This window comes from Zosterops lateralis, assembly GCF_965231275.1.
Source record: "Zosterops lateralis genome assembly, chromosome: 2".
Classification (NCBI taxonomy): domain Eukaryota; kingdom Metazoa; phylum Chordata; class Aves; order Passeriformes; family Zosteropidae; genus Zosterops; species Zosterops lateralis.
In genome coordinates, this window is record NC_139763.1 from 74,772,754 (window position 1) to 74,786,551 (window position 13,798).

Below are 13,798 nucleotides of genomic sequence, written 5' to 3' on the forward strand. Positions count from 1 at the left end.
AGGAGAATACAGTGCTGGGATTATAACTTCTTGCCAGGGCTCAGGATCCCCTGTTCTTTGCTGTTACTGGATTCATTTATTCCAGTCAGATTTGGAACCAGTGTAAATTTGCTGAGTTTCACAGCAGACAGGCATGACTTACAGTAACTGAGGCCTGTCTCAGGCATGGACAAAAAACAACCTGAAAACCCCCGTTCTATTCTGCAAGATGGAAGAAGCTGTTTCTCCCTGGAGAGAGGCTGGTGGGAGGTTGAGGGTGCTTGAGAGGCAGAACAACCCCATGCACTGTCAGCAGCTGAGGTAGAGAAGCCCTGGGGTGTCCATGCAGCCACATGCTCATGTTCCTTTCCCACAGCCCTCAAGAAAGGCACAATGCAGTTGGAGACAGTGGCCTGGAGACAGCCCAGCCCAGAGCAGCTCTCCTAGTACCCCTGGTGTCACAGTGGCCTCCTGGGCCAGGGCATGGCAGGAGGAGGAGGCTCACTAGGTTAGGACATTTCAGAGCAGCCTGATCAGACTTCTGCTCCCACTGTTCTTTTTCTGCTCTTTTTTGGCCACAGAGTTGTGAAGTGACACTCACATCCTCTGCAAAATGGCTTGCTGACAAATGTGTGAGAAGAATGGCCAATGGGGCCAGAGGCATGAAAACTGGAGGTGAAGTGTTTCCCAGTTGGCCTAAATTCAAACCAACCAGCCAATGTTGAATAGGAATGGGAAACTGAGAATGTAGAATGGGAAACTGAGAATGAAGAGGCAAATTATGGCTAATCATAACTGCTTAAAGGAACACGTGAGACAATCCAGAGGCAAGTCAGCATCACAAATTCTCCTACCAAAGAAACAGCAAACTGTATCTTTGGGTCTTCTGTATCCTGCCCCTTTGGTGCTCCCCCATCCAGCACATCAAGCAGAGGCTGATTTTCAGGGGTGAGCAGGCAGATTTCATAGGCTGATGTGCCAAGAAGCACTTTCTAACTTTGGAGAACAATCCTATCTTGTCTCTGGACCATGACCAAGGGTGCCACTTTGACCCTTAGCCTCCCCTCAAGGTTTTACCTCTAGGCTGTATCTACATCTTGTTGATACTTCCTGACTGGTCTCTTTTGAGAACCACAAACTTTCTTCTCATCCATGTGGTAGGCACCAGGGGTCACAGAATAATAGAATGGCTTGGATTTGAAAGGGCCTTAAAATTCATCTGGTTCTAATTGCTTGCCTTGGGCAGAGACATCTTTCACTATACCAGGTTGCTCAGAGGCACAGCCCACTTGCCTTGAACACTTCCAGGGATGGGGCATCCACAAATTCTCTGAGGAATCTGCTCCAATGTCTCATTACCCTCTCAGTAAAAATTTATTCCCAATATTCAATCTAAACCTTCCCTCTTTTAGCTGTAAACCATTCCCCCTTGTCCTGTCACTACATGCTCTTGTGAATAGCCTCTCCATCCTGTAGACCCCTTCAGGAAGGCTGCAATTAGGTCACCCCAAGGCTACTCTTTTCCAGGCAGAACAATCCCAATTCTCTCAGCCTTTCTTCATAGGAGAGGAGCTCCATCCCTTTAATCATCCTGGTGTCCCTCCTATGAACTTGCTCCAACAGGTCCATGTCCTCCTTGTGTTGAGGACCCCAGAACTCAATGCACTGCTCAAGCTGGGGTCTCCTATGTGTGTCTGTCATCATTTCCAGTGTGACAGTGCCATGCCCTGTTATCCATGAGTTAGGTTTTTCAGTTACCTGCACATGCCTTCTTTGGTTACCCTTTCAGTTGGGTGACACTGCCTGCAATCATACAACAGGCAACCTCATGTCTCTTTTTCCAGCTCCTCTTGTGCTGCTCTGCTTTGCTGAGCTGCCAGCTGTGCTGGTGTGTGTTTGCCTTGTGCTTCCCCATCATGCTCCTTCATTCCCCAAAAGCTGTAAGCTCTCTGGGGAATACACCACTTAGAGTTTTGACAGCCCTTCAGCACAGTGGAGCCCAGGCCCAGTAACCAGCCCTCTGACCTTCCTCATAGCTCCTTTGGAGTTAAGCTGCTGTACTCAGTTCTTGCTTGGAGGTTTTAGAACTAAATCTCTTTTCTAATTATAGTTCTATATAGAGTAGAACAGTTTCCTTTACTAGAAGAAGTAATGACCTGATTTCTGTGTGCACTGCTCACAGGGGAAAGCACAAAGCCTGTCCTGCTATATTCCTACAGCATCTGGTAGGAAGAGTCCTGTCTAATCTTTGGCAAGTCTCACAGAAAACCTGCACTGCCGCAAACTAAGGAAAACAATGAATAATTCATTTCCTTATCCGTTTCAGGATTGTTTTCTGCAAAATACCTATTTTAAGAATTTATGTGATTTTTAGCTGCACCATGCTGCAGATGTAAGAGTACAGAGGGGAACCCTACTGTTTGTCTCAGTGCAGCCGAGAGGATTCATTAGTGCAAAATCTGAGCTCCCACCGGACCAAGTTCCAAATGAGGAGTGAAAGGTAGAAATCAGGGTAGTTAACAAGATTCAAAGTAGAACAATTGTCTGAAAATCGGAGTTCCAGAAGAGTCTTTCTGTGATGAAATAGTCATATGTTGATGATGTCAAGCTGGTTAACAGCCAGCTAGGGGACAGAAGGAAGTATCATTGGAGTTCTCATATTTCCCAACGTGTATACAGAGTTTCCCTGAGAGCACTTGCCAAAGACATGAACTTAACAGTTATAGAATTGCACTCCAGCTACTATTGCAGGCTGTAACTGATTCCTGCCTCAGTCAGATCCATCCAAGTGGTGGAGATGCAGATTGAGGTTTCCCCTAGAGCTCAGGCATGAGGAATGACTAAAATCTGCAATACCACACCAGGGGACAACCCTGCAATGGTGGTCACTTCTTTGGAAAGGTCAAAAATCTCTGGTCACATTCTGACAAAAAGGGACAGGTCAGTAAATGGCATGTTAAAAGCCAACCACAATCCATGAAGGAACAGATTAAGAAGGAAATTATGACCCCTTATAATGGAAGCCAATGTGTTACGATGCTACCAGTGATTCTTTGGGCCAGTAGAGGTGGATCTGGGCTTATTAACCTGAGTATCAGCACTCTGTTCACATACATCCTGTTCCACCTAACAGCACTTATTTCAGCTGGGGACATGCTGAAAATGCCCTGCTTGCAGCAAAGTACTTCAGCCTGCTAAGCCATCACCAGCAGTCTGTGTCCCATAGGGCACACAGTGGGCACAGGTGCATTTAAAGATTGCTCTTTAATTAAAAAGGACGATAAATGAATCTCCTTTACCCTCTACATGACAGTAAATTTTTCAGTTGAGCTTCAGTGCTGCTTCAGGAAACAGTCAGGAGATACAATTGTCCAAGACAAATCATATAGATAAGACCTTGTTTGCTTCTAAAAATAGTACATACAAATACCGCCAGCACCGGCATTTGAAAAACTACCTTCCAAAAGAGCCAATTAGAAGTGCAGCAAAAATATTTCTCGTTGCCTCAAAAAAGAAGAAAAAAAAAAAGCTACAAGCCAAAAAGTGTCAGGAAGCTGGAGCAGCATTTGCTCTCCTCCTCCTGGCTGTAACCAACCCACCAGGCACAGATCCTGTTGGCTCTCACAGCCCCAGCTCCACAGATGCTGGCCCAGCACCAAGGTTAGTGAAGACAAGTCAGCGTCCACCTATGTTGTTGAAGGAGCCCTGGTAACAATTTAAATACACATAAGCTGGGATAAGAAAATGCTGTGCCATGGGAAAATGCTGTGCCTGAATCTGTAACAGGGAGGAGTATAGGCACCATTACAAAAGGATGCATACGGTATTAAAGAACTCCTGTACTACATAGCCCTTTTCCCCCGCGTCTTTAAATGGATCGAGGTAAACATTTTTGCATTTTAACACATTCAGTCTCCCAATATTATCCTTTCATCAATTATATTCTCATCTGCCAGCCCAAAGCAATATATATTCTAAGCAATGCATATCCTGCATAGCTTCAGCACACTGTCTTGAATTTTACAGAGTAAAGTAGCAGCTTAGACTTACAACATGGCTGTGCCTTTATAAAATGACACTTGGGCTGTGTGGCATTGCCAATGTAAATTATTTGACTGGGAAAAATTACCTGTTAAGAAAGAAGGTGACCATTTACTTTACAGCCTGGGCAGGAAGCGCTGCCTGAGATGCACATGGCCAGGCACAAGCCTGAGAGAGGGATGGCTGGTGAAATGCAACAACCATTGCATTTGGAAGCTGTGGAAAGTTTTTTGAAAGATCCAACCTAAACCTTCTCTATACTTAAACCAAATTCTGTACCCTGCAGTGAGTATAAATATTTATTATTCTTTATTGAAGCAACTTTTTAATACTTTCCTCCCTCCATTTCTTTAAATTTCTCCTCCCTAGGGAAAGCAACATCCTTCCTGTTGCTCTCAGGTCAGTTTGGATCTGTACTAGTGATAGTGTAAATTCTAACTTTAAAAAAAAATGCTTAGGTTTGCATCATGGTAAGAAGTCATTCTTGGGGAAGGAAGGAAGGCAATGCCCAACAGACATCCTCCCTTAGCAGTGTCCAGCCAGATTTAGGCACCCACCAGGGATATCCTCTGCCCCAGGTCTGACAAAGATTTTGGGAACAAGCATGCCACAGGACAAAGCTGAAGCATGAGCGGGCAGGATGATAAGATTTGAAGGGCTCCACAGGAGAAAGGATTTCACACTTAGCTTCATTAAATCTATCTTCCTGCAAGACAGGAAAAATAATCACCCAAACCAGTTAGATTACAGTGATACAATCTGACACACAGCCAGATGACATTTTCTGATTTTGTTTGAAGTTAACACCTTAAGACAAGGCATAACTGAGGGGATCAGAGAAGTAAGAAGGTAGCAGGAACCTTCCCTTCCTCTCCCACAACTCCATGAACTCCACTGTAGAGTATTAAAAATAAACCAGTGTACCCTAATAAATTGCAGAAGATATTTAAGTCAGAGTGGGGCCAGAAAAAAAAGGAGCCTAAAATTTGAAACAATAAAAGCCGTTACTAGAAACCTATTTTAGAAGCTTTAAGAGTCACACAAAAAAGTCCTCGAGACCTAATGGCTATAAATAACCACTTTCCAAAATCAATAGTATTAAGTTAAACATGCATAGCTTTTATTCCTTGTATTCTCATGCAAAATATGCAAATGTTAATATTTCCAGTTCCATATTTCCAAATTCATTGGAGAACACTAATTATTGCAACACCCATAAAATTCTGCTAACTCCATGAGTGCAAGTTTCCAGTCACGTAGAGAAGTCCTGACCCTCAGCTTACATTTTAGCAAAGAAGTGAGATGGCTCAAACCCAAGGGACTTCCTAGAAAGTTGAAGTACTCCCATTTCTTTATTTTTATTTTTCTTAAATAAAGTGATGGCCCAAGCAGTAGCTAAAATGATATAAAGGACCTTATCTGAAGAAGTTGCAATCACACTTCAGCCTTGGGAATACCACAGAGCTGTTAAAACCCATTTTACCTGATCCATTAAATAAAACATTTTTCCTCTGTATTACTGCATATCTCAAAAATAAAACCCACAGTGCTTCAGTTTAGAATGATGTATAATTTATTCATATAATTCACAAGTAGTAGGACACTACTCAATTTAATCTCCATATGCAAGTGATTTACACAAACATATAATACTAAAATTGATTGCTTAGAAGGTAAAAAATACCATGGGTATGAAATGCCATGGTAGATGTTGTTCAGTATACTACACAGTCTTAGTGTCAAACACTTTTATTCATTTACGGTTTTAGAAAAAAGGCAGTTTGCCATTTTAAATTTTTTATTATAAGTAGTCTGGGAAACACAAGCAGTTTTGTTCTAAACCTTCTAATCAATTATTTCTCCCAGCTCTTAGGAACTGAATTAACAACCAAAGCAACATTTTCAGTAGTTCAAAGAAAAGATATATATTTTTTCACCCCTGAATTCACGTGACCAAATCATGTTGTCTTCCACCATGTGACACAAAACAGTAACCTCTGTATATCCAAAGGAATGTGCAAGAATCTAGACCATGCTTCAGCATGGCGGTGTTGGTGACAACAGCCTGATGTTATAATTTTTGGCCCCTGCCAGTATCTGTTATTTCTGAATGTGTTCACAGTTCACTGTGTTAGCATCACCAGACCATTTGGTATTCATGCATTTGATTGTAATTCTGCATAAACTTCTCACTGAAACTTGTATCTCATAAGCCTCATTAATTTTGCATTAAGCATATAATGGCTGCATGGAGAAAATTGGACGTTAATGTGTTTGTCTGCATTAGATTAAATTACATTATCTTCTAGATGAGGTCCAAACATATATTTTGCTTGAAATGCCAGTAGATATCTTAAAACATACCGAGAAGTTAAAAAGCTTTCACAATACAAGATCCGGCTACTTATTCCACATATACAAAAACACTGCTAGAGAAATACAATTCAATTGTCAATGCTTAATTATGAGGAAAGTCTAAAAAAATAGAAAACCTCTGATATCTGGACATCAATTCAGAAGGTAACACTGCATAATGAGGCAATATGAGCACCCATTTAAAATGAAGAATCCCCAATGAGAGAAGCAGAAGGGGATCGTGTGACAAAAATAGATGAACACTGCGCCAAAAACATGCACACGATTGCCATGGTCATTCAGTATGCTAGTGATGGTCTAACAGTGATCTAAACCAAGAGTGAGACAGTGCCTCCAAATAAAATCAGTTGAGTAACTACATATTGATTAAACTTTCTGATGCAGCAAAATGAGGACACAGAGCCATCTCTGGGTTCTGGAGCTGTCTCAAGATTCGCTTGTAAAATTTCTCTCTGACACGATTGAATTCCATTATGTCCAGTGGATCCTCATCAATCCAGAATTTGTGGAATTCATGCATTAAGTAGCCTACAAAATCATAAGAAGGAAGAAGAGATAAATACAGCATGTAAATATGACATATAAAATTAGAAAGTAGCCTGGAATTAATAATTATGATCTGCACAGAGAATTCTGGTCACTGAGATCTGACACTTCATGGCACTGGGCAGGAACAAGACTAAAGCTATTCTGGACAATCCCAAAATTGGATGAATATTACACACAGAGTTTCTCACAATAAACACAAGAAGTAACTAGTCATGTTGACATATGGATTCACAAATTGAAATATAAAACCAGGGAGTATAAAACCAGGGAAAGATGCTGCAGGTGCTTATTATCAGCTCTTTGCCTACACATCGAAAAATATTAGAAGTGTTACTCCCACTGTGCAAAGATGAACAGCAGGCCTCTGCTGTAGAAGGGATACTCAAATATAGGGGAAAGAGCTGTCAAAGAATTATTTTGGCAGTGGAGCTGCAACTCTGCTGAAGGATGGGGAGTAACACTAGAATGTAGATGCATGACAGTTGGATTTGAGGGGAAACAATACTCCTTAAAGCACATTTGCTTTCTTCTTGTTATTTAAAAAACAGGAAGGTCACTTGTTAAGGTGCTTAGTGCATTTTTTTGTTTGCATTTATTTTACACCTTGGTTTAGTAGATGCCTCCATCACAGCTTAAGAGCCATATCCAATCATCCTAGACAGGAGAACACAGTCTCTGTGCTGTTTCAGAAAACTTTATTTCTTTTTTTTTTAACTTTGGGCAGTATTATGTTAGCAGTGCACCAATTATGCATTTTCACACCTTGCCCCACACTCACACCCAGCACTTACAGAACGTCTGCTGAAAGTGAGTGAGCGTTGGTGCCTCTGGAGCAACATTGTAGAAATGGGTCTTCAGAGCCCCACTCACGAGCAGGTTGTATGCAAGGTCTGTTATGTTAATGCCCACGATAGCAAAAGAGTAGCTGTAAGGAAAAGCAGCAACTTTTGTTGAGAGCTCACCTTCTTTCAGCACATTTCATGAAACACTGATGACCCTGACATTGCAGATTTTTGTGTGTTACTGAGATGTATCAATTCTCTCCTTTGTGAGTTTCCGAGGTGTGTGGGGGGGTGGAAAGCAAGGAAAACATTTATCCTGAATGCTTTGTACAGCATTTCCCTTGGGAAATACACGGTCACAGTAAAAACAGGAGTTTCATCACCGTGCCAGCCTTTTCAGTGGAACAGCACTGATTAATTCCTACAAAATAGGAACAAGCACAGACGTCCCAGTGCTCCTGCACTCGCCTCTGAAACAGGGCAAGGACTCCACACGGTGGCCATGGCTGCAGGGTGACCCATCATTTGTTATTTTTAACTGCTGGAGTTCCCACTGGAACTCATTACCCATAGTTAGGAACATCAGGTTTCATCAACCTGTCCTATAAAGACATTCATATAGCTAAAAAACTCGTGAAAAAGATCCAGTCGAGTCACCTCTAATTTCTTCCTAAAAGAGAACTAGAGATAAAGGCCAGAAAACAGGCAAAAACTTAAATCAGAGCATGCTGGAAACAGACACAAGAAAATGAGACTCATTAACCAAACTGTCCTGCTAAGAGACACCAACAAGTGAAGTATATTTAAGCACAACACAACTCCAAAACTGGAAGTTAATTTGTGAGGCTGGTGCATAAAGAACTTGACAGTTCTAGCAGTGACTATTTCCCAAGAAAGCACATAAAGACTCACATGGACACTTAGTGATAAAAGCAAACATGTTTGGATATTCAGTGATTGGATTTTTTTCTCAGCTAAAGACAGCTGTCCTCTCTAGACTGTCTTGGGTACTTCTTCAACTACCTCTATCAAGCAAATCGAAATATTTTCTTTTCCTTTAACCTTTTTTTGCATTTCAGGGGGGAAAAAAACAGAAGTCCAGAAGATAACTTCAGCATGAAGCCTAATGGCAAGTTTCACAGAAAAATTAAATATAGGCAGTAAAATCTTGTATTACAGATTTTTAGATACATTCAGAAGGAACATCCTGTTCCATTCTCATGAATAATGCAGTTATACCAAACCCACAGTCAAAGAAGAAAAAACCCTCAGCATATTTCTTTGCTATTATATTTTCCTAAAAGCAGTTCTGAACCTGGCTTTGACAGCAAGAATTGAAACTTGATCATGTCATGTGCTAAGAAGAATATAAACACATATTAATCACCACACTATATATAGCACACAGAGAAAGTTTCTTCTTGCTACAAAATTTTTGGGGATTTTTTCCTGAATATAATTTGAACTGTTTCTCCTGTAATCTTTGATCAAAACCAAGGTGTAGTCAAGACAGTGGATGTACATACATTCATGGAATTAACTAGGAAACACTTTCTCCCCCTGAAATATACAGTAGCATTGTTACCTGCTGTGTTTGTAGCAAATTAAAGAAAGCCTTTAAACTTACCCAATTGCCTTATCAAACTTTTTCTTTTCCCATTCAGCTTTGCTAAGTTGGCTGCAGAAGAAAAAATAATTAAAATCCAGATACTGCCAAGCATTACTAACTGACAAATATTTTCTTTTAACTTCTTTGATGTTATAACATTGCCTGAATATGGTATTTTACCTTCTTTTACATGGCTAAACCCATTTAACCATTTAACACTGCTTGTGGGTGAATGGATTGATATAAACAGACTTGAAATGGGTAACTGGTTTAGAGCATTGCCAACAAACTCATCTCACCATTACAAAATGCACCTATGTCATTGCTCTCAGAAAAAGCCCATAATATTCTAAATTGATCACAAAAGTGATTCACTTCAGTTAAGCTTGAGCTATACAAGAAGTTGAAATTACATTTAACTAATCAAAGATGGTTTTAGCTTTTTTGTGTTTTCAGAGATATATGTGACACTCATCACTGGAGGCATGATTCACCTGAGGCAGCAAACATGAGAATACTCCCCTGACAGTAAGTTTTTATGACCAGCCAAACTAGAAATCACTCAGCAGCCAAAGATAAGGAACAGTGTTTCCTATTACTTGGCACAATAATGCAGTGCTTTTCAAGGACACAGAAGACGCCTCCCTTAAAATAAAATTAGTTAGGGAACATTGATTTTAAACTAAATTTCAGCTCTTCAATGATTTAAAAGAGCTGTGTGATCCAATCAGTCATCCAACATCCCACTAACCAGTTTTGAGTCTACTGAAATGAGCAAGTTTAGCAGAAATCATTGCCTGCATTTATAACCAGCTAAAAGCAGGCACAGAACTGACCTTAACCAGAGGCCTACAACTTTGGCATGTCTTAGTAAGGCAAATCAGAATTTGCAAGCTTTAGGTCCCAAATTATAGACAGTTATATATGAAAGCATTGTTCTTAGACTATTCTTGAACTTCGATAAGTATATATTACACTATAAACAATTCCCTGAGCTTCATGTAAATATAGTATATAAAAATTGTTGTCATTAAGTACTTAAGATGCTAATAGGTTCACACCCATGGTGACCTAAGGGTTACTTGGTGGCATGCATGAGGATAAAACTTCAGCTCCTGTACAGCTTTGCATACAGGACTACACTATTCTTTGCTCATCCTCTAAAATCTGAACCATCTTTGTAGGCTGTGGCATAACAACAGTTAGAAAACCCCAGGTAAGGTGTGAATAACAAAGGTGGCACACAATAGGATGTGGGCAAGTGAAACAGTTCAGCTGAGACAGAAAATCCATTGAGCACGATCCCATCAGAAAACAGCAGAGCTGCTAAGCAACCACATCAGGAATATCACCATGGGCACCACCTGCAGCATCCATCTTCTACTGAATGTTCTGTCAAGGCATAGAAATTGCACATGCTCACACAGCACTCCAAGACTGCCCTTGGTAATCAAACATGCAAAGAACACTAATATGTTCCAAGGGCTTTTAGTCACAGAATTACTGTTAGGAACTCAACAAAAAAACCCCCCAAAATCCCAAGGAGATCAAAAGCTCCAGGATATAGGTGTGAACCAGCTTTATGGATATCTAACATTACTGGCAGAAGAAAAATGTTTTTTAAGGCAATTGATTTCTCTGTAACTAGCTAAGAGGTCTCTACCCCCCCAGTAATCATGGAGTCTCCTATTGATAAACTACCTACTATGCAGTTTGTGACACTTGAAGGTACTTGATCTCTCAATAGTCAGGACAATGGAGTAACCAGATTGGACATGCAGAAGTCAAGGTAGACAGAGTATGTGATACAAATAAAGGGGGTTTTCAGCTCTGCTAAAAAATGTTTGGCCTAGACTACTTATGATTATCATGTCAGTCACTTTAACTACATCAAGCAAGCATTTTTGATATATAAACATGTTTGTATATACCCAGTGTTCCACCCCACAGTTTGGGTCTCTAAAGAAAAGAATATGGGTCTCTTGGTGTTGCAACAAAGACTTGAAGTTTATAATACACCAAATTATAGATTGATCTTTATTTACATGTAGTGTCTCAGAAAACTTAGAAAAAAGAAAAAAAATACCTTAGTTCCTTCTTAGTGACTTCCCTTTATTACAAAAAAAAAAAATAAAATTAAACAAATTAAAAGAAAGGTAAATAAAAATACAAAAATTAATTGAAATCAGAAGTGAAAACATTTTACAATAAATTTAATTATTTCCCAGATTCATAACACAGGTTTGCCTCTTGCACCTGATCAACTTTCAGGATCAGTGCTTTAAAACAGACAGCATGTGGCAAAACCCAAGGATATGCCCAATAAAGAGAAAAAGACCCAGCCCTCTTCCTCAAACAGAACCAGCAGAGTCCTTTCTCCAGTTAATATTTCTAGTTTCAAGCATTACCTGTATTTAGGGTGAAGAGAATCAGTGAGAACTTGCTGAGCTATCTCAGTGTCCCATTCAGCAAAATACCTGGAGACATATATGTTTAGGGTGAATTGTTAAAAAAACCAACAAAAAAAGCATCTGAAATTATACTAAGCTATCTATACACACACCTTTTTAAAAGTCAGTGCATGTGTTACACAGTATTAGTAGCATTTGATGTGTTAAACTCATTAAACTGCCACCTAGACCCCCAAACTGAAAGATTAAAGCAGCCTCCAACTACAAGTGCACTCCTAAATAAGTTTAGTGAATGTGCATTACCAGATTCTCCTTTCTACCCACCCTACAGAAAATCAGTTGTTTATGACTAGAGCTGTCGGGTGCTGAGCTCAAGAGAAAGCAGTTCAGGCTTCTTGATCTGGCAGATTTATTAAGCAAGATAAGAGTCATCATAGAAGACTAGGAAATTAAATACATGGTAGGGATTAATTTCAAATGGAAGTTCAAAGCCAGAGTCAAGACTCCAGATCCTCAACTGAGATTTACTAGGGAACAACATACAGACAGAGGATGATTTATGTCCTTCAATCTGTAAAAGCAGAAAATACTTATTTTTTGCCTCGTAAGGAGAAGTTATTTTACCAAATGTTTCTACGTTATGTAACTGCATGCAGCAAGTACAAAGGCTGGAGAAAATAACAGGCATTAGTCAATTCCTAAATTACAAAACACAGCAATCACATTAACACCTGGCCTGCAGGAGTTGGAAGGAAAAAGTGATGTAAACTCACTGCTTAATTTTGAGTACCAACAGAAATTGAAGTAGTAGTCAAACTACCTAAGTCTGCTATTGGTGATTGCATATCAAGTGTTTTGCTCGAGAATTCAGCATGAAATTCCCCAAGAAAGCAGCTGAGCAGTAACATAACCCTCCCACCTACATACTTCCAGGGCATTTTGTTTAAGGAGATCTAGATACTGGTGAAAACATACTTACACTTTCTTCCTGGTAGGATGGGAGTGCTAACTTACTGTGTCACAGAGAAACTAAAAAAAAGGGCTTAGCAACTGATATTACAAGGTTGAGTTAGGAATACTGAAAGAAAGGAGACCTTTTTGAGAAGAAAAACACTCAAAAAATTAGGCTAGCAAATAAATTCTTTCTTAAATGCTTAATGTTAAGTCCCTAGCACTTTTCTAAATTATTCCCACAGATTTGCTAAAATCTGCAAGTAATGCTGCTTTTCATGACTTCAGATGCATGTAAACCCATCTGCAGAGGGACATACTTACACCAAGTTATATAAGCCCAGGAGACCCATTCCTCTGAAGTCTGTTTTAGGATCGTCACCCTGGAAACCAATTTCGCACCATTGCTTCGAAATCCGAGCTTTCAGTGGTGAATTCGGCTTCAAGCATTTCCACAACTAGGAAGATTACAGGTAAAACACAATGAAGTTTCCACACAGTACAGATTTTTTTTTTTTTCTCTTTTTAAACCAAGCTAAGTTCTGATCACTGAACAGATCACTGCATTGCTATCCCAGCAACTCAAACACAAAATCAAATGAAGTTCCTCTGGAAGTGTGTCTGTGGGGGAAAATCCCAAACCACTCTGAAGTATTGCAGACATTTCAGCCCTACAAGGCCCTTCTGACCTTATCACAGCTGCTTTAACGTCTCACACAAAGACTTGTTTTGCTCATGTTTTGTGCATCGAGGAGGTGTCTGCCTCCATAAGCACAGAGACAGGAATGGGCTGGAATTTGGTTGTAAATCACTGACACAGCAGCAGAGGAGCTTTGAGTCCCTGAGGCTCTGCAGCAATCTTTTCTCTGGCATCATTTGCAAGTCTCTGGAAAGGTTATAAATCAAGAGAGCTGACTTGGCTACCATAGTGTTGAAAAGCAAATTGGAGAACATAAAAAAAAAAAAAAAAAGAAATCCATACAAGGATAGCATGTGCACCATCATATTTAACTAAGGGAAGAATCATTCATTGATCTCACATAAAGAAATGCCTGAAGTGACTTAACAAGCCAGATCATCAGCTGGAATAAATCCATTTA

At 40.0% G+C, this 13,798-nt stretch overlaps 1 protein-coding gene across 5 annotated transcripts in view; it reads right to left on the reverse strand.

Moving 5' to 3' along the window:
- Window positions 1-5,206: 5,206 nt before the first annotated feature.
- Window positions 5,207-13,798, reverse strand: part of ELMOD1 (ELMO domain containing 1) — a 42,425-nt gene continuing 33,833 nt past the window's right edge. For 2 of the 5 annotated variants that reach the window (XM_083855149.1, XM_083855150.1), the window contains exons 6-11: window positions 13,023-13,156; window positions 11,745-11,813; window positions 11,423-11,446; window positions 9,355-9,405; window positions 7,737-7,870; window positions 5,207-6,924 (exon numbers count right to left, since the gene is read on the reverse strand). In XM_083855149.1, the coding sequence (XP_083711275.1) occupies window positions 6,752-6,924; window positions 7,737-7,870; window positions 9,355-9,405; window positions 11,423-11,446; window positions 11,745-11,813; window positions 13,023-13,156 (585 nt within the window). In that variant the 3' untranslated portion in view covers window positions 5,207-6,751. The remainder of the gene's footprint in view (window positions 6,925-7,736; window positions 7,871-9,354; window positions 9,406-11,422; window positions 11,447-11,744; window positions 11,814-13,022; window positions 13,157-13,798) is intronic. The other 3 variants (XM_083855147.1, XM_083855148.1, XM_083855151.1) reach the window with 2 other exon arrangements.